Genomic DNA, 22,500 nt, shown 5'->3' on the forward strand with positions numbered 1-22,500 from the left:
TCCCTCTCTCTCTCTCTTCTCTCTCTCTCTCTCTCTCTCCTCTCCCTCTCTCTCTTCTCTCTCTCTCTCTCTCTCTCTGTATCTCTCTCTCTGTATCTCTCTCTCTCTCTCTCTCTCTCTCTGTATCTCTCTCTCTCTCTCCCTCTCTCTCCCTCTCTCTCTCTGTCTCTCCTCTCTCTCTCTCTCTCTCTCTCTCTCTCTCTCTCTCTCTCTCTCTGTCTCTGTCTGTCTGTCTGTCTGTCTGTCTGTCTGTCTCTCTCTCTCTCTCTCTCTCTCTCTCTCTCTCTCTCTCTCTCTCTCTCTCTCTCTCTCTCATGAGTCATTTCAGGAATTCTCCTTGGATGAGCATGGGTATAGATGCAGTTAAGTAAATACTGAATTTCACTTAGCTTTATGTAATTAACTTTATTGAGGGTGTATGATCTTATTGAAATATATATATCTAATATGCAGGAAAAAAAAGTATTTGATCCCCTGCTGATTTTGTACGTTTGCCCACTGACAAAGAAATGATCAGTCTATAATTTTAATGGTAGGTTTATTTGAACAGTGAGAGACAGAATAACAACAACAAAATCCAACAAAACGCATGTTAAAAATGTTATAAATTGATTTGCATTTTAATGAGGGAAGTAAGTATTTGACCCCCTCTCAATCAGAAAGATTTCTGGCTCCCATGTGTCTTTTATACAGGTAACGAGCTGAGATTAGGAGCACACTCTTAAAGGGAGTGCTCCTAATCTCAGTTTGTTACCTGTGTAAAAGACACCTGTCCACAGAAGCAATCAATCAATCAGATTCCAAACTCTCCACCATGGCCAAGACCAAAGAGCTCTCCAAGGATGTCAGGAACAAGATTGTAGACCTACACAAGGCTGGAATGGGCTACAAGACCATCGCCAAGCAGCTTGGTGAGAAGGTGACAACAGTTGGTGCGATTATTCGCAAATGGAAGAAACACAAAAGAACTGTCAATCTCCCTCGGCCTGGGGCTCCATGCAAGATCTCACCTCGTGGAGTTGCAATGATCATGAGAACGGTGAGGAATCAGCCCAGAACTACACGGGAGGATCTTGTCAATGATCTCAAGGCAGCTGGTACCATAGTCACCAAGAAAACAATTGATAACACACTACGCCGTGAAGGACTGAAATTCTGCAGCGCCCACAAGGTCCCCCTGCTCAAGAATGCACATATACAGGCCCGTCTGAAGTTTGCCAATGAACATCTGAATGATTCAGAGGAGAACTGGGTGAAAGTGTTGTGGTCAGATGAGACCAAAATCGAGCTCTTTGGCATCAACTCAACTCGCCGTGTTTGGAAGAGGAGGAATGCTGCCTATGACCCCAAGAACACCATCCCCACTGTCAAACATGGAGGTGGAAACATTATGCTTTGGGGGTGTTTTTCTGCTAAGGGGACGGGACAACTTCACCGCATCAAAGGGACGATGGACGGGGCCATGTACCGTCAAATCTTGGGTGAGAACCTCCTTCCCTCAGCCAGGGCATTGAAAATGGGTCGTGGATGGGTATTCCAGCATGACAATGACCCAAAACACACGGCCAAGGCAACAAAGGAGTGGCTCAAGAAGAAGCACATTAAGGTCCTGGAGTGGCCTAGCCAGTCTCCAGACCTTAATCCCATAGAAAATCTGTGGAGGGAGCTGAAGGTTCGAGTTGCCAAATGTCAGGCTCGAAACCTTAATGACTTGGAGAAGATCTGCAAAGAGTAGTTGGACAAAATCCCTCCTGAGATGTGTGCAAACCTTGTGGCCAACTACAAGAAACGTCTGACCTCTGTGATTGCCAACAAGGGTTTTGCCACCAAGTACTAAGTCATGTTTTGCCGAGGGGTCAAATACTTATTTCCCTCATTAAAATGCAAATCAATTTATAACATTTTTTACATGCGTTTTTCAGGATTTTGTTGTTGTTATTCTGTCTCTCACTGTTCAAATAAACCTACCATTAAAATTATAGACTGATCATGTCTTTGTCAGTGGGCAAATTTACAAAATCAGCAGGGGATCAAGTACTTTTTTCCCTCACTGTAATTTATCATTTGGTGTGGAATTCTACAAGGCATGGGAGGGATATAGTTCAATTGGCTATACACAAATAAAATGTTTTAGCGTCAAATTGGATGCGTTCTGATTTGAAGTGTCAGGTAGGCTAAATTAGTCATTGTGCCTGCTGCTCTCTGTTTATGCCCAAGGAAAAATTATGTTGAAGACCATACCACTGCTATTCAATTCTCTATCACTAGAAGTGGGTTAATCAGTTAGATCCCCAACCCCTCCCCCCCCCCCCCCCCTCTGCGGCAGACGGGGATCTTTGAGATTAGGCCTACACACCAATTAACATGTATAGAGAGTGGATGTGTGTGTGTGTTAGGGTTGTAAAGGGTTTACTCTGCCTGCTGCCTGGCCAGCCTAAAGCGGCATGCTTTGGGGGTGACATCATTTTCATAACCTCCGCCTGCTGATTCTCGGTAATCACACCACACTGTAATCCCGTTACCTGCCGCTGGTTTGGTGGGTTGTCCCCTTCCCTTCGGACCGAACAATCTCGTCACAACACAACACTCTCTCCTCATTGGTGCACATCACTTAGCTGTAGAGTGTGTGTCTAGAACAGGTTTCCCTGGCGGCCCGGGGATGGTTTTATTTGCCCCCCCCCCCCCCCCCCCCCCCACACACACACACACACAAATAACAAAATCTGAGTAAAAATACGAAAATAAATAAGTAAATACTTGACTTTTTCCACATTTTGTCACATTACAGCCTTATTCTAAAATGGATTTAAAAAAAAAAAATCCTCATCAATCTACACACAACACCCCATAATGACAAAGCGAAAACAGGTTTTTAGAAATGTCCTTGAGTGGCCCAGCCAGAGCCCGGACTTGAACCGATCGAACATCTCTGGAAAGACCTGAAAATAGCTGTGCAGTGACGCTCCCCATCCAACCTGACAGAGCTTGAGAGGATCTGCAGAGAAGAATGGGAGAAACTCCCCAAATACAGGTGTGCCAAGCTTGTAGCTTCATACCTAAGAAGATTGAGGCTGTAATCGCTGCCAAATATGCTTCAACAAAGTACTGAGTAAAGGGTCTGAATACTTATGTAAATGTGATATTTAAGTTTTTCATTTGTCCAAATTTGCAAAAATTTCTAAAAACCTGTTTTTGCTTCGTCATTATGGGGTGTTGTGTGTAGATTAATGAGGATTTTTTTTTTTTTTAAATCTATTTTAGAATAAGGCTGTAAGGTAACAAAATGTGTAAAAAGTGAAGGGGTCTGAATACTTTCCGAATGCACTGTATATCTATATATATTTTTTAAAGATTTAAAAAAATAAAAATAATAATAAGATTGTTGAACAAACAAATCTGTAAAAACACCAGGAAATCAGCTCCAAGATTTAAATTTTGGACATCTGTTCCCAAGTATTCCCACGCATAATAGCGAGATACATGTGACTGATACAAATGTAGGCAAGGTTTGAAATGATTATGTTTTAGTCAAATATATCTGTTTGGACTTATTGTGGTCAATTTGCAGTCTACAAATTATTTGCAATTATGTTCCGGCCCCCTGACCATCCACTCACGAAAAAATCGTCCCGAGGCGGAATCTAGTTGATGATCCCTGGTGTAGACTATGCGCTATAAACTACATCCCGCCCCCTGCTCTGTCACTAACTGCCTGACACACGCCCCTCTCCTCTTTCCCTCCTCAGCACAGATGAGAGACTCCGCAATATAAAACCTGCAGGGGCTTGGACAGAAGGCACCGCTCCAAATCACATATTTTCACCTCACAGCAAGTGGGAAGAAAGGGAAATCAGATACATGTGATCAAATCACCGGCGGGACGGGGATAGAGATTAAAGGTTATAAGGATCGCGTTGAAATGAACGAAGGAAGGACTCTCCATTGCTTCCATCGCTAGAGCCCATTCTAGAACGGCGTGTGTGCGTGCAGTAAAGAATATTGGATGCTGAGCTGAGTCGCGCGCGGTGACACTGATTATATCAACAAAACGAGGAACGCAGAATAATTGCACTGTTTTAGAAGGCTGCATCGGGAACAAATTAAATAAATAGCAGCCTATGTGAAAGATACAATCAACAACAATGGAGTTTGAGGCTTGAGCTTGCTCCATTTGCTAAGGTACGTTATAAAAAAACAAATGTATAAAATTATATTTGGAAATCTGCCAGGCTAATGCTCAATTTATGTAGAATACAGATTGTAGGTTACGCGCCATTTACGCACACGGCATGGTATGTCATTTGAGCCTAGATCGTGTAAATCACGTTTCCAATAATCCATGTAAATAAATCAGTTGTAGTCTATTTTATATATAATACGCTAAAGCGAGACATAGTCTACGCTATGGTGATGAGCTTAGCGCACGGGTCCCGTAGAAGCTGTGAAGCGAATCGGTGCCATTGAGGAGCCTGTGTTTTGGGTCGCTTCAATGCACCGCCTGGCCTACACACTGCATGGGGGCTTATTCCGCAGGACCGACTAGCAGCTGCTGCCGTTCTTACTGGGGGGGGGACAGGGTCATTAAGTTGAAAATCAGTGATACAAAACTATTTAGAGATTACTCTAAGATTAGACAGATGCGTAGCAATGGACAGGTTTCTCCTTTCACTTCTTATCTGAATTTGAAGCAAATGTCTATTATTTCTGTAAAATGTCTGTGTCTGTGTGGCTGTCGGCTGACTAGACTGTTGTGATACCCAAGAGAATGTGTCTTTTTAGTTGTAAACAGAACAAATGAAAACAGGAACATGGTTATTATACATAATTAATAAGGTGGAAATATTTCGTTTTTATGTTCTTGACTTTGATGTTTTAGTTTTTGCACACAGGGTAGAGGTCCCATTAATTATTAGTTGGATGTAAAAAATACATGGGGTATAACAACAGAGGAAGGAACCAATCATGACTCATTCTCTCCCATGTACTGATGATTGAGCAATACCACAGTGTGGATGTGGCCAGAGTCTGGCTTTGTGAAACTTAGCTGAAGTAAAACTGAACCTGTCTTTGGACTTGAAATCAGCTCAGTAAACTGATAATCTGAAGGGAAGAAAATCACTGTCCACTGTACTCTGTTCTGACCTGGTTGTGTTGGGGCGGCAGGTAGCTTAGTGGTTAAGAGCGTTGTGCCAGTAACCGAAAGGTCGCTGGTTCTAATCCCCGAGCCGACTAGGTGAAAATCTGTCGATGTGACCTTGAGCAAGGCACTTAACCCTAATTGCTCCTGTAAGTCGCTCTGGATAAGACTAAAATGTCGCTCTGCTAAATGACTAAAATGTAAATGTAAAAAATGTACTACAAGTTGTGAGGCTGAGCAGGGCCAGGAGTATGGGAAATGTTGTCCACAATGGCGCTATCCATGGTCCTGAAGTTAGCCCAGGGTTTTTTCTGGCCACAGAAAGACTCTAGGCCCTAGCAATGAAGCAACTTGTGTTCAGGCACTGTGAAGTTTCAGTATTTCAGGCACTGACCGTCAGATTGTAAGGCTCTCTCTTGAACAGAGGTAAAGTAAAATGTCAGCAAAATGAAACTCCATTTCCAAGTTTCATAATAATCTTGTCCCATTGCACTAATAATTTGCATGGAGTTAAATATTGTAATGTGATATGTGTATGTTTTAGGCCATAACTGATATTCAGGTAAAGTCGGATTCATATTTTGTTGAACACAGCTATCTAGCAAGGGGATGTTGTTAACGTGTCACTGCAGTTTTGTTATAACACTGTATCATTAGCAATAATAAAAATAAAAAAATGCCCAGAAGTCGGTGTGAGAGGAATATGTATTCCACTTCTCCTAGATCTGTTGTGGTCGATGTCTGTCCTTGGGGACCTGACAAGCTTTCTAGAGCAGCCACTCTACTCTCTCTTCTCTCTCATTACTAACAGCAACACAAGATCTGGTGCCTATTAACTTAATAGTGATCTATAAAGTGTCCCAGAGATGTTGTAGGAGGATATGAGAGGGAAAAAAGGACTGTGCAGTGTAAAGAAGAGAATCCTCTTTATTGTTTTGTTAGCGTTGATTAGCCTTGACATGGCTAACCACAGTAAATGGAGGCCACCGTTGATGTGATTTAAACCCTGACGTCATGTATCAGTTACAGCTGCTGTGTATATCCCACCAAGGTGTTCATGTAGAAGATAAACTGAAGCTATCATCAGATAATCTATAACCATGGCTATCTTTCTCTCAACTCCTACAGGTCTTGCTTCCTCGCTGGCCCTGACTTATCAACAGTCCCGGGGTTGTTCCTGTTCCCCTGACCACAACTCCCCATGGCCTGTATCACAGAGTCCCGCGCCCCGTCCCCCTCTCTTTCCGGGTTCAACACCCCCCTCTCAGAACACACCCCTACCTTCCGGGGCCGGCTGGACGAGACCCCCGCCTGCACCCCTGAGATGGATCTGACCCCCACCCAGTGTGTCCTGCGGAACGTACTATCTATAGACACCGGGGGTGCCCCGGAACCCGAGGGTGGGGGAGGTGGAGGAGGAGGCCATAATGGGGAACACACCTGCGGACACACCTGCGGGGGCCACAGCCCCACGCCTAGCGAGGAGCAGCAGGAGCACTTTGCCAACAGTGTGCTGAAGCTCCATGAGAACGGGGATGGAGGGGGTAGGACGGAGGGAGAGGGTCAGGACGCAGAGGGAGGAGCGGTGCGGAGCCAGGCTGAGGATGTGAGGCTGCTGTCGGGAGGAAGTGGAGGGTTTCTGGAGGGACTGTTTGGGTGTCTGAAGCCGGTCTGGACCATGATTGGCAAGGCCTACTCTACCGAACACAAACACAACCTGGAAGGTAAGAGTCATTTGGTAATAAGAGAAAGAGAAAGAGAGCGAGGGAGAGAGAGAGAGAGAGAGACAGAGAGAGAGACAGAGAGATAGAGAGAGAGGGAGAGAGATTGTGGTTAGGGTCAAGAGATTCTCCTGACCACTTGACCTGACCAGGAAACCATCTAGCCACTAGTTACAGGTTATAACTAGGACCCTGACAACACTAGTTACAGGTTATAACTAGCACCCTGACAACACTAGATACAGGTTATAACTAGGGCCCTGACAACACTAGTTACAGGTTATAACTAGGGCCCTGACAACACTAGTTACAGGTTATAACTAGCACCCTGACAACACTAGTTACAGGTTATAACTAGGGCCCTGACAACACTAGTTACAGGTTATAATATAACTAGGGCCCTGACAACACTAGTTACAGGTTATAATATAACTAGGACCCTGACAACACTAGTTACAGGTTATAACTAGGGCCCTGACAACACTAGTTACAGGTTATAACTAGGGCCCTGACAACACTAGTTACAGGTTATAACTAGGGCCCTGACAACACTAGTTACAGGTTATAACTAGGGCCCTGACAACACTAGTTACAGGTTATAACTAGGTCCCTGACAACACTAGTTACAGGTTATAACTAGGGCCCTGACAACACTAGTTACAGGTTATAACTAGGACCCTAACAACACTAGTTACAGGTTATAACTACGACCCTGACAACACTAGTTACAGGTTATAACTAGGACCCTGACAACACTAGTTACAGGTTATAATATAACTAGGACCCTGACAACACTAGTTACAGGTTATAACTAGGACCCTGACAACACTAGTTACAGGTTATAATATAACTAGGACCCTGACAACACTAGTTACAGTTTATAACTAGGGCCCTGACAACAGTAGTTACAGGTTATAACTAGGGCCCTGACAACACTAGTTACAGGTTATAACTAGGACCCTGATAACACTATTTACAGGTTATAATATAACTAGGACCCTGACAACACTAGTTACAGGTTATAACTAGGACCCTGACAACACTAGTTACAGGTTATAACTAGGGCCCTGACAACACTAATTACAGGTTATAACTAGGGCCCTGACAACACTAGTTACAGGTTATAACTAGGGCCCTGACAACACTAGTTACAGGTTATAACTAGGACCCTGACAACACTAGTTACAGGTTATAACTAGGACCCTGATAACACTGGTTACAGGTTATAATATAACTAGGGCCCTGACAACACTAGTTACAGGTTATAATATAACTAGGACCCTGACAACACTAGTTACAGGTTATAACTAGGGCCCTGACAACACTAGTTACAGGTTATAATATAACTAGGGCCCTGACAACACTAGTTACAGGTTATAATATAACTAGGACCCTGACAACACTAGTTACAGGTTATAACTAGGGTCCTGACAACACTAGTTACAGGTTATAATATAACTAGGACCCTGACAACACTAGTTACAGGTTATAACTAGGGCCCTGATAACACTAGTTACAGGTTATAACTAGCACCCTGACAACACTAATTATAGGTTATAACTAGCACCCTGACAACACTAGATACAGGTTATAACTAGGACCCTGATAACACTAGTTACAGGTTATAACTAGGGTCCTGACAACACTAGTTACAGGTTATAATATAACTAGGACCCTGACAACACTAGTTACAGGTTATAACTAGGGTCCTGACAACACTAGTTACAGGTTATAATATAACTAGGACCCTGACAACACTAGTTACAGGTTATAACTAGGGCCCTGACAACACTAGTTACAGGTTATAACTAGCACCCTGACAACACTAGTTACAGGTTATAACTAGGACCCTGAAAACACTAGATACAGGTTATAACTAGGGCCCTGACAACACTAGTTACAGGTTATAACTAGGGCCCTGACAACACTAGTTACAGGTTATAACTAGGGCCCTGCGAACACTAGTTACAGGTTATAACTAGGACCCTGACAACACTAGTTACAGGTTATAACTAGGACCCTGATAACACTAGTTACAGGTTATAACTAGGACCCTGATAACACTAGTTACAGGTTATAACTAGGGCCCTGACAACACTAGTTACAGGTTATAACTAGGGCCCTGACAACACCAGTTACAGGTTATAACTAGGACCCTGACAACACCAGTTACAGGTTATAATATAACTAGGGCCCTGACAACACTAGTTACAGGTTATAACTACGACCCTGACAACACTAGTTACAGGTTATAACTAGGGTCCTGACAACACCAGTTACAGGTTATAATATAACTAGGGCCCTGACAACACTAGTTACAGGTTATAACTAGGACCCTGACAACACCAGTTACAGGTTATAATATAACTAGGGCCCTGACAACACTAGTTACAGGTTATAACTACGACCCTGACAACACTAGTTACAGGTTATAACTAGGGCCCTGACAACACCAGTTACAGGTTATAATATAACTAGGGCCCTGACAACACTAGTTACAGGTTATAATATAACTAGGGCCCTGACAACACTAGTTACAGGTTATAATATAACTAGGACCCTGACAACACTAGTTACAGGTTATAACTAGGGCCCTGACAACACTAGTTACAGGTTATAACTAGGGCCCTGACAACACTAGTTACAGGTTATAACTAGGGCCCTGACAACACTAGTTACAGGTTATAACTAGGGCCCTGACAACACTAGTTACAGGTTATAACTAGGTCCCTGACAACACTAGTTACAGGTTATAACTAGGGCCCTGACAACACTAGTTACAGGTTATAACTAGGACCCTAACAACACTAGTTACAGGTTATAACTACGACCCTGACAACACTAGTTACAGGTTATAACTAGGACCCTGACAACACTAGTTACAGGTTATAATATAACTAGGACCCTGACAACACTAGTTACAGGTTATAACTAGGACCCTGACAACACTAGTTACAGGTTATAATATAACTAGGACCCTGACAACACTAGTTACAGGTTATAACTAGGGCCCTGACAACACTAGTTACAGGTTATAATATAACTAGGGCCCTGACAACACTAGTTACAGGTTATAATATAACTAGGACCCTGACAACACTAGATACAGGTTATAACTAGGGTCCTGACAACACTAGTTACAGGTTATAATATAACTAGGACCCTGACAACACTAGTTACAGGTTATAACTAGGGCCCTGACAACACTAGTTACAGGTTATAACTAACACCCTGACAACACTAATTATAGGTTATAACTAGCACCCTGACAACACTAGATACAGGTTATAACTAGGACCCTGATAACACTAGTTACAGGTTATAACTAGGGTCCTGACAACACTAGTTACAGGTTATAATATAACTAGGACCCTGACAACACTAGTTACAGGTTATAACTAGGGTCCTGACAACACTAGTTACAGGTTATAATATAACTAGGACCCTGACAACACTAGTTACAGGTTATAACTAGGGCCCTGACAACACTAGTTACAGGTTATAACTAGCACCCTGACAACACTAGTTACAGGTTATAACTAGGACCCTGACAACACTAGATACAGGTTATAACTAGGGCCCTGACAACACTAGTTACAGGTTATAACTAGGGCCCTGACAACACTAGTTACAGGTTATAACTAGGGCCCTGACAACACTAGTTACAGGTTATAACTAGGACCCTGACAACACTAGTTACAGGTTATAACTAGGACCCTGATAACACTAGTTACAGGTTATAACTAGGACCCTGATAACACTAGTTACAGGTTATAACTAGGGCCCTGACAACACTAGTTACAGGTTATAACTAGGGCCCTGACAACACCAGTTACAGGTTATAACTAGGACCCTGACAACACCAGTTACAGGTTATAATATAACTAGGGCCCTGACAACACTAGTTACAGGTTATAACTACGACCCTGACAACACTAGTTACAGGTTATAACTAGGGCCCTGACAACACCAGTTACAGGTTATAATATAACTAGGGCCCTGACAACACTAGTTACAGGTTATAACTAGGACCCTGACAACACTAGTTACAGGTTATAACTAGGGCCCTGACAACACTAGTTACAGGTTATAACTAGGACCCTGACAACACTAGTTACAGGTTATAACTAGGACCCTGACAACACTAGTTACAGGTTATAATATAACTAGGGCCCTGACAACACTAGTTACATGTTATAACTAGGGCCCTGACAACACTAGTTACAGGTTATAATATAACTAGGACCCTGACAACACTAGTTACAGGTTATAACTAGGACCCTGACAACACTAGTTACAGGTTATAACTAGGACCCTGACAACACTAGTTACAGGTTATAATATAACTAGGACCCTGACAACACTAGTTACAGGTTATAACTAGGATCCTGACAACACTAGTTACAGGTTATAACTAGGACCCTGACAACACTAGTTACAGGTTATAATATAACTAGGACCCTGACAACACTAATTACAGGTTATAACTAGGGCCCTGACAACACTAGTTACAGGTTATAATATAACTAGGACCCTGACAACACTAGTTACAGGTTATAACTAGGACCCTGACAACACTAGTTACAGGTTATAATATAACTAGGACCCTGACAACACTAGATACAGGTTATAACTAGGACCCTGACAACACTAGTTACAGGTTATAATATAACTAGGACCCTGATAACACTAGTTACAGGTTATAACTAGGGCCCTGACAACACTAGTTACAGGTTATAACTAGGACCCTGACAACACTAATTACAGGTTATAACTAGGGCCCTGACAACACTAGTTACAGGTTATAATATAACTAGGGCCCTGACAACACTAGTTACAGGTTATAATATAACTAGGGCCCTGACAACACTAGTTACAGGTTATAACTACGACCCTGACAACACTAGTTACAGGTTATAACTAGGGCCCTGACAACACTAGTTACAGGTTATAATATAACTAGGGCCCTGACAACACTAGTTACAGGTTAAACCTAGGGCCCTGACAACACTAGTTACAGGTTATAACTAGTTCCCTGACAACACTAGTTACAGGTTATAACTAGGATCCTGACAACACTAGTTACAGGTTATAATATAACTAGGATCCTGACAACACTAGTTACAGGTTATAACTAGGTCCCTGACAACACTAATTACAGGTTATAACTAGGGCCCTGACAACACTAGTTACAGGTTATAATATAACTAGGACCCTGACAACACTAGTTACAGGTTATAACTAGGACCCTGACAACACTAGTTACAGGTTATAACTAGGGCCCTGACAACACTAGTTACAGGTTATAACTAGCACCCTGACAACACTAGTTACAGGTTATATCTAGGGCCCTGACAACAGTAGTTACAGGTTATAATATAACTAGGGCCCTGACAACACTAGTTACAGGTTATAACTAGGGCCCTGACAACACTAGTTACAGGTTATAATATAACTAGGACCCTGACAACACTAGTTACCGGTTATAACTAGGGCCCTGACAACACTAGTTACAGGTTATAACTAGGGCCCTGACAACACTAATTACAGGTTATAACTAGGACCCTGACAACACTAGTTACAGGTTATAACTAGGGCCCTGACAACACTAGGTACAGGTTATAATATAACTAGGACCCTGACAACACTAGTTACAGGTTATAATAAAACTAGGGCCCTGACAACACTAGTTACAGGTTATAACTAGGGCCCTGACAACACTAGTTACAGGTTATAACTACGACCCTGACAACACCAGTTACAGGTTATAACTAGGGCCCTGACAACACTAGTTACAGGTTATAACTAGGGCCCTGACAACACTAGTTACAGGTTATAACTAGCACCCTGACAACACTAGTTACAGGTTATAATATAACTAGGACCCTGACAACACTAGTTACAGGTTATAACTAGGACCCTGACAACACTAGTTACAGGTTATAATATAACTAGGACCCTGATAACACTAGTTACAGGTTATAACTAGGGCCCTGACAACACTAGTTACAGGTTATAACTAGGACCCTGACAACACTAATTACAGGTTATAACTAGGGCCCTGACAACACTAGTTACAGGTTATAATATAACTAGGACCCTGACAACACTAGTTACAGGTTATAACTAGGACCCTGACCACACTAGTTACAGGTTATAATATAACTAGGGCCCTGACAACACTAATTACAGGTTATAACTAGGGCCCTGACAAAACTAGTTACAGGTTATAATATAACTAGGACCCTGACAACACTAGTTACAGGTTATAACTAGGGCCCTGACAACACTAGTTACAGGTTATAACTAGGGCTCTGACAACACTAGTTACAGGTTATAACTAGGGCCCTGACAACACTAATTACAGGTTATAACTAGGACCCTGACAACACTAGTTACAGGTTATAACTAGGGCCCTGACAACACTAGTTACAGGTTATAATATAACTAGGGCCCTGACAACACTAGTTACAGGTTATAATATAACTAGGGCCCTGACAACACTAGTTACAGGTTATAACTACGACCCTGACAACACTAGTTACAGGTTATAACTAGGGCCCTGACAACACTAGTTACAGGTTATAATATAACTAGGGCCCTGACAACACTAGTTACAGGTTATAACTAGGGCCCTGACAACACTAGTTACAGGTTATAACTAGTGCCCTGACAACACTAGTTACAGGTTATAATATAACTAGGGCCCTGACAACACTAGTTACAGGTTATAACTATGGCCTGACAACACTAGTTACAGGTTATAACTAGTTCCCTGACAACACTAGTTACAGGTTATAATATAACTAGGGCCCTGACAACACTAGTTACAGGTTATAACTAGGATCCTGACAACACTAGTTACAGGTTATAATATAACTAGGATCCTGACAACACTAGTTACAGGTTATAACTAGGTCCCTGACAACACTAATTACAGGTTATAACTAGGGCCCTGACAACACTAGTTACAGGTTATAATATAACTAGGACCCTGACAACACTAGTTACAGGTTATAACTAGGACCCTGACAACACTAGTTACAGGTTATAACTAGGGCCCTGACAACACTAGTTACAGGTTATAACTAGCACCCTGACAACACTAGTTACAGGTTATATCTAGGGCCCTGACAACAGTAGTTACAGGTTATAATATAACTAGGGCCCTGACAACACTAGTTACAGGTTATAACTAGGGCCCTGACAACACTAGTTACAGGTTATAATATAACTAGGACCCTGACAACACTAGTTACAGGTTATAACTAGGACCCTGACAACACTAGTTACAGGTTATAATATAACTAGGACCCTGACAACACTAATTACAGGTTATAACTAGGGCCCTGACAACACTAGTTACAGGTTATAATATAACTAGGACCCTGAAAACACTAGTTACAGGTTATAACTAGGGCCCTGACAACACTAGTTACAGGTTATAACTAGGGCCCTGACAACACTAGTTACAGGTTATAACTAGGGCCCTGACAACACTAATTACAGGTTATAACTAGGACCCTGACAACACTAGTTACAGGTTATAACTAGGGCCCTGACAACACTAGGTACAGGTTATAATATAACTAGGACCGTGACAACACTAGTTACAGGTTATAATAAAACTAGGGCCCTGACAACACTAATTACAGGTTATAACTAGGACCCTGACAACACTAATTACAGGTTATAACTAGGGCCCTGACAACACTAGTTACAGGTTATAATATAACTAGGACCCTGACAACACTAGTTACAGGTTATAACTAGGGCCCTGACAACACTAGTTACAGGTTATAACTAGGGCCCTGACAACACTAGTTACAGGTTATAACTAGGGCCCTGACAACACTAATTACAGGTTATAACTAGGACCCTGACAACACTAGTTACAGGTTATAACTAGGGCCCTGACAACACTAGGTACAGGTTATAATATAACTAGGACCGTGACAACACTAGTTACAGGTTATAATAAAACTAGGGCCCTGACAACACTAGTTACAGGTTATAACTAGGGCCCTGACAACACTAGTTACAGGTTATAACTACGACCCTGACAACACCAGTTACAGGTTATAACTAGGGCCCTGACAACACTAGTTACAGGTTATAACTAGGGCCCTGACAACACTAGTTACAGGTTATAACTAGCACCCTGACAACACAAGTTACAGGTTATAACTAGGGCCCTGACAACACTAGTTACAGGTTATAATATAACTAGGGCCCTGACAACACTAGTTACAGGTTATAACTAGGGCCCTGACAACACTAGTTACAGGTTATAATATAACTAGGGCCCTGACAACACTAGTTACAGGTTATAACTAGGGCCCTGACAACACTAGTTACAGGTTATAATATAACTAGGACCCTGACAACACTAGTTACAGGTTATAATATAACTAGGGACCTGACAACACTAGTTACAGGTTATAACTAGGGCCCTGACAACACTAGTTACAGGTTATAACTAGGACCCTGACAACACTAGTTACAGGTTATAACTAGGACCCTGACAACACTAGTTACAGGTTATAATATAACTAGGGCCCTGACAACACTAGTTACATGTTATAACTAGGGCCCTGACAACACTAGTTACAGGTTATAATATAACTAGGACCCTGACAACACTAGTTACAGGTTATAACTAGGACCCTGACAACACTAGTTACAGGTTATAACTAGGACCCTGACAACACTAGTTACAGGTTATAATATAACTAGGACCCTGACAACACTAGTTACAGGTTATAACTAGGATCCTGACAACACTAGTTACAGGTTATAACTAGGACCCTGACAACACTAGTTACAGGTTATAATATAACTAGGACCATGACAACACTAATTACAGGTTATAACTAGGGCCCTGACAACACTAGTTACAGGTTATAATATAACTAGGACCCTGACAACACTAGTTACAGGTTATAACTAGGACCCTGACAACACTAGTTACAGGTTATAATATAACTAGGACCCTGACAACACTAGTTACAGGTTATAACTAGGACCCTGACTACACTAGTTACAGGTTATAATATAACTAGGACCCTGATAACACTAGTTACAGGTTATAACTAGGGCCCTGACAACACTAGTTACAGGTTATAACTAGGACCCTGACAACACTAATTACAGGTTATAACTAGGGCCCTGACAACACTAGTTACAGGTTATAATATAACTAGGACCCTGACAACACTAGTTACAGGTTATAACTAGGACCCTGACAACACTAGTTACAGGTTATAATAAAACTAGGACCCTGACAACTCTAATTACAGGTTATAACTAGGGCCCTGACAAAACTAGTTACAGGTTATAATATAACTAGGACCCTGACAACACTAGTTACAGGTTATAACTAGGGCCCTGACAACACTAGTTACAGGTTATAACTAGGGCTCTGACAACACTAGTTACAGGTTATAACTAGGGCCCTGACAACACTAATTACAGGTTATAACTAGGACCCTGACAACACTAGTTACAGGTTATAACTAGGGCCCTGACAACACTAGTTACAGGTTATAATATAACTAGGGCCCTGACAACACTAGTTACAGGTTATAATATAACTAGGGCCCTGACAACACTAGTTACAGGTTATAACTACGACCCTGACAACACTAGTTACAGGTTATAACTAGGGCCCTGACAACACTAGTTACAGGTTATAATATAACTAGGGCCCTGACAACACTAGTTACAGGTTAAACCTAGGGCCCTGACAACACTAGTTACAGGTTATAACTAGTTCCCTGACAACACTAGTTACAGGTTATAACTAGGATCCTGACAACACTAGTTACAGGTTATAATATAACTAGGATCCTGACAACACTAGTTACAGGTTATAACTAGGTCCCTGACAACACTAATTACAGGTTATAACTAGGGCCCTGACAACACTAGTTACAGGTTATAATATAACTAGGACCCTGACAACACTAGTTACAGGTTATAACTAGGACCCTGACAACACTAGTTACAGGTTATAACTAGGGCCCTGACAACACTAGTTACAGGTTATAACTAGCACCCTGACAACACTAGTTACAGGTTATATCTAGGGCCCTGACAACAGTAGTTACAGGTTATAATATAACTAGGGCCCTGACAACACTAGTTACAGGTTATAACTAGGGCCCTGACAACACTAGTTACAGGTTATAATATAACTAGGACCCTGACAACACTAGTTACCGGTTATAACTAGGGCCCTGACAACACTAGTTACAGGTTATAACTAGGGCCCTGACAACACTAATTACAGGTTATAACTAGGACCCTGACAACACTAGTTACAGGTTATAACTAGGGCCCTGACAACACTAGGTACAGGTTATAATATAACTAGGACCCTGACAACACTAGTTACAGGTTATAATAAAACTAGGGCCCTGACAACACTAGTTACAGGTTATAACTAGGGCCCTGACAACACTAGTTACAGGTTATAACTACGACGCTGACAACACCAGTTACAGGTTATAACTAGGGCCCTGACAACACTAGTTACAGGTTATAACTAGGGCCCTGACAACACTAGTTACAGGTTATAACTAGCACCCTGACAACACTAGTTACAGGTTATAATATAACTAGGACCCTGACAACACTAGTTACAGGTTATAACTAGGACCCTGACAACACTAGTTACAGGTTATAATATAACTAGGACCCTGATAACACTAGTTACAGGTTATAACTAGGGCCCTGACAACACTAGTTACAGGTTATAACTAGGACCCTGACAACACTAATTACAGGTTATAACTAGGGCCCTGACAACACTAGTTACAGGTTATAATATAACTAGGACCCTGACAACACTAGTTACAGGTTATAACTAGGACCCTGACCACACTAGTTACAGGTTATAATATAACTAGGACCCTGACAACACTAATTACAGGTTATAACTAGGGCCCTGACAAAACTAGTTACAGGTTATAATATAACTAGGACCCTGACAACACTAGTTACAGGTTATAACTAGGGCCCTGACAACACTAGTTACAGGTTATAACTAGGGCTCTGACAACACTAGTTACAGGTTATAACTAGGACCCTGACAACACTAATTACAGGTTATAACTAGGACCCTGACAACACTAGTTACAGGTTATAACTAGGGCCCTGACAACACTAGTTACAGGTTATAATATAACTAGGGCCCTGACAACACTAGTTACAGGTTATAATATAACTAGGGCCCTGACAACACTAGTTACAGGTTATAACTACGACCCTGACAACACTAGTTACAGGTTATAACTAGGGCCCTGACAACACTAGTTACAGGTTATAATATAACTAGGGCCCTGACAACACTAGTTACAGGTTATAACTAGGGCCCTGACAACACTAGTTACAGGTTATAACTAGTGCCCTGACAACACTAGTTACAGGTTATAATATAACTAGGGCCCTGACAACACTAGTTACAGGTTATAACTATGGCCTGACAACACTAGTTACAGGTTATAACTAGTTCCCTGACAACACTAGTTGTTACAGGTTATAATATAACTAGGGCCCTGACAACACTAGTTACAGGTTATAACTAGGATCCTGACAACACTAGTTACAGGTTATAATATAACTAGGATCCTGACAACACTAGTTACAGGTTATAACTAGGTCCCTGACAACACTAATTACAGGTTATAACTAGGGCCCTGACAACACTAGTTACAGGTTATAATATAACTAGGACCCTGACAACACTAGTTACAGGTTATAACTAGGACCCTGACAACACTAGTTACAGGTTATAACTAGGGCCCTGACAACACTAGTTACAGGTTATAACTAGCACCCTGACAACACTAGTTACAGGTTATATCTAGGGCCCTGACAACAGTAGTTACAGGTTATAATATAACTAGGGCCCTGACAACACTAGTTACAGGTTATAACTAGGGCCCTGACAACACTAGTTACAGGTTATAATATAACTAGGACCCTGACAACACTAGTTACAGGTTATAACTAGGACCCTGACAACACTAGTTACAGGTTATAATATAACTAGGACCCTGACAACACTAATTACAGGTTATAACTAGGGCCCTGACAACACTAGTTACAGGTTATAATATAACTAGGACCCTGACAACACTAGTTACAGGTTATAACTAGGGCCCTGACAACACTAGTTACAGGTTATAACTAGGGCCCTGACAACACTAGTTACAGGTTATAACTAGGGCCCTGACAACACTAATTACAGGTTATAACTAGGACCCTGACAACACTAGTTACAGGTTATAACTAGGGCCCTGACAACACTAGGTACAGGTTATAATATAACTAGGACCGTGACAACACTAGTTACAGGTTATAATAAAACTAGGGCCCTGACAACACTAGTTACAGGTTATAACTAGGGCCCTGACAACACTAGTTACAGGTTATAACTACGACCCTGACAACACCAGTTACAGGTTATAACTAGGGCCCTGACAACACTAGTTACAGGTTATAACTAGGGCCCTGACAACACTAGTTACAGGTTATAACTAGCACCCTGACAACACGAGTTACAGGTTATAACTAGGGCCCTGACAACACTAGTTACAGGTTATAATATAACTAGGGCCCTGACAACACTAGTTACAGGTTATAACTAGGGCCCTGACAACACTAGTTACAGGTTATAATATAACTAGGGCCCTGACAACACTAGTTACAGGTTATAACTAGGGCCCTGACAACACTAGTTACAGGTTATAATATAACTAGGACCCTGACAACACTAGTTACAGGTTATAATATACCTAGGGACCTGACAACACTAGTTACAGGTTATAACTAGGGCCCTGACAACACTAGTTACAGGTTATAACTACGACCCTGACAACACCAGTTACAGGTTATAACTAGGGCCCTGACAACACTAGTTACAGGTTATAACTAGGGCCCTGACAACACTAGTTACAGGTTATAATATAACTAGGGCCCTGACAACACTAGTTACAGGTTATAACTAGGACCCTGACAACACTAGTTACAGGTTATAACTAGGGCCCTGACAACACTAGATACAGGTTATAACTAGGATCCTGACAACACTAGTTACAGGTTATAACTAGGGCCCTGACAACACTAGTTACAGGTTATAACTAGGGCCCTGACAACACTAGTTACAGGTTATAACTAGGACCCTGACAACACCAGTTACAGGTTATAACTAGGGCCCTGACAACACTAGTTACAGGTTATAACTAGGACCCTTATAACACTAGTTACAGGTTATAGCTAGGGCCCTGACAACACTAGATACAGGTTATAACTAGGATCCTGACTACACTAGTTACAGGTTATAACTAGGACCCTGACAACACTAGTTACAGTTTATAACTAGGGCCCTGACAACACTAGATACAGGTTATAACTAGGATCCTGACAACACTAGTTACAGGTTATAACTAGGGCCCTGACAACACTAGTTACAGGTTATAACTAGGGCCCTGACAACACTAGTTACAGGTTATAACTAGGATCCTGACAACACTAGTTACAGGTTATAATATAACTAGGACCCTGACAACACTAGTTACAGGTTATAATATAACTAGGGCCATGACAACACTAGTTACAGGTTATAACTAGGACCCTGACAACACTAGTTACAGGTTATAACTAGGGCCCTGACAACACTAGTTACAGGTTATAATATAACTAGGACCCTGACAACACTAGTTACAGGTTATAATATAACTAGGACCCTGACAACACTAGTTACAGGTTATAACTAGGACCCTGACAACACTAGTTACAGGTTATAACTAGGGCCCTGACAACACTAGTTACAGGTTATAACTAGGACCCTGACAACACTAGTTACAGGTTATAACTAGGACCCTGATAACACTAGTTACAGGTTATAATATAACTAGGACCCTGACAACACTAGTTACAGGTTATAACTAGGACCCTGACAACACTAGTTACAGGTTATAACTAGGGACCTGACAACACTAATTACAGGTTAAAACTAGGGCCCTGACAACACTAGTTACAGGTTATAACTAGGGCCCTGACAACACTAGTTACAGGTTATAACTAGGACCCTGACAACACTAGTTACAGGTTATAACTAGGACCCTGATAACACTGGTTACAGGTTATAATATAACTAGGGCCCTGACAACACTAGTTACAGGTTATAATATAACTAGGACCCTGACAACACTAGTTACAGGTTATAACTAGGGCCCTGACAACACTAGTTACAGGTTATAATATAACTAGGGCCCTGACAACACTAGTTACAGGTTATAATATAACTAGGACCCTGACAACACTAGATACAGGTTATAACTAGGGTCCTGACAACACTAGTTACAGGTTATAATATAACTAGGACCCTGACAACACTAGTTACAGGTTATAACTAGGGCCCTGACAACACTAGTTACAGGTTATAACTAGCACCCTGACAACACTAATTATAGGTTATAACTAGCACCCTGACAACACTAGATACAGGTTATAACTAGGACCCTGATAACACTAGTTACAGGTTATAACTAGGGTCCTGACAACACTAGTTACAGGTTATAATATAACTAGGACCCTGACAACACTAGTTACAGGTTATAACTAGGGTCCTGACAACACTAGTTACAGGTTATAATATAACTAGGACCCTGACAACACTAGTTACAGGTTATAACTAGGGCCCTGACAACACTAGTTACAGGTTATAACTAGGGCCCTGACAACACTAGTTACAGGTTATAACTAGGGCCCTGACAACACTAGTTACAGGTTATAACTAGGGCCCTGACAACACTAGATACAGGTTATAACTAGGGCCCTGACAACACTAGTTACAGGTTATAACTAGGGCCCTGACAACACTAGATACAGGTTATAATATAACTAGGACCCTGACAACACTAGTTACAGGTTATAACTAGGGCCCTGACAACACTAGTTACAGGTTATAACTAGGGCCCTGACAACACTAGATACAGGTTATAACTAGGGCCCTGACAACACTAGTTACAGGTTATAACTAGGGCCCTGACAACACTAGATACAGGTTATAACTAGGGCCCTGACAACACTAGTTACAGGTTATAACTAGGGCCCTGACAACACTAGTTACAGGTTATAACTAGGGCCCTGACAACACTAGATACAGGTTATAACTAGGGCCCTGACAACACTAGTTACAGGTTATAACTAGGGCCCTGACAACACTAGTTACAGGTTATAACTAGGGCCCTGACAACACTAGTTACAGGTTATAACTAGGGCCCTGACAACACTAGTTACAGGTTATAACTAGGATCCTGACAACACTAGTTACAGGTTATAATATAACTAGGGCCCTGGCAATACTAGTTACAGGTTATAACTGGGGCCCTGATAACACTAGTTACAGGTTATAACTAGGACCGTGACAACAACGGCCCTGAGGTTTTCCTGGTCAGATTAAGTGGTGAGGAAAGATTCCTGGCCCATCCTGTGAACTGAATGACTCTCTCATTTTACCAAAGGCCATGCTGCCTAAATACAGTTATTACTCCTACTACAACGGTACAAATATTACTACAGCAGATAAATACAGTTATTACTACTACTACAACAGTACAAATATTACTACAG

The 22,500-nt window shown here is 41.7% G+C and overlaps 2 protein-coding genes across 2 annotated transcripts in view; one reads left to right on the forward strand and one right to left on the reverse strand.

The window, feature by feature from the left end:
• The window catches only part of LOC311138302 (leucine-rich repeat-containing protein 3-like), a gene marked incomplete at both ends in the record, with an annotated part of 6,920 nt that extends 724 nt beyond the window's left edge, over window positions 1-6,196 (reverse strand). The window contains one exon of the mRNA XM_084172987.1: window positions 6,185-6,196. Within this exon, the coding sequence (XP_084029113.1) occupies window positions 6,185-6,196 (12 nt within the window). The remainder of the gene's footprint in view (window positions 1-6,184) is intronic.
• A 142-nt stretch (window positions 6,197-6,338) lies between these two features.
• LOC311138951 (mitogen-activated protein kinase kinase kinase 12-like) overlaps window positions 6,339-22,500 on the forward strand; it is a gene marked incomplete at both ends in the record, with an annotated part of 64,697 nt that continues 48,535 nt past the window's right edge. The window contains one exon of the mRNA XM_084173767.1: window positions 6,339-6,861. Coding sequence (XP_084029893.1) covers window positions 6,339-6,861 — 523 coding nt within the window. The remainder of the gene's footprint in view (window positions 6,862-22,500) is intronic.

Source organism: Coregonus lavaretus (assembly GCF_964263955.1).
Source record: "Coregonus lavaretus genome assembly, chromosome: 12".
NCBI lineage: Eukaryota > Metazoa > Chordata > Actinopteri > Salmoniformes > Salmonidae > Coregonus > Coregonus lavaretus.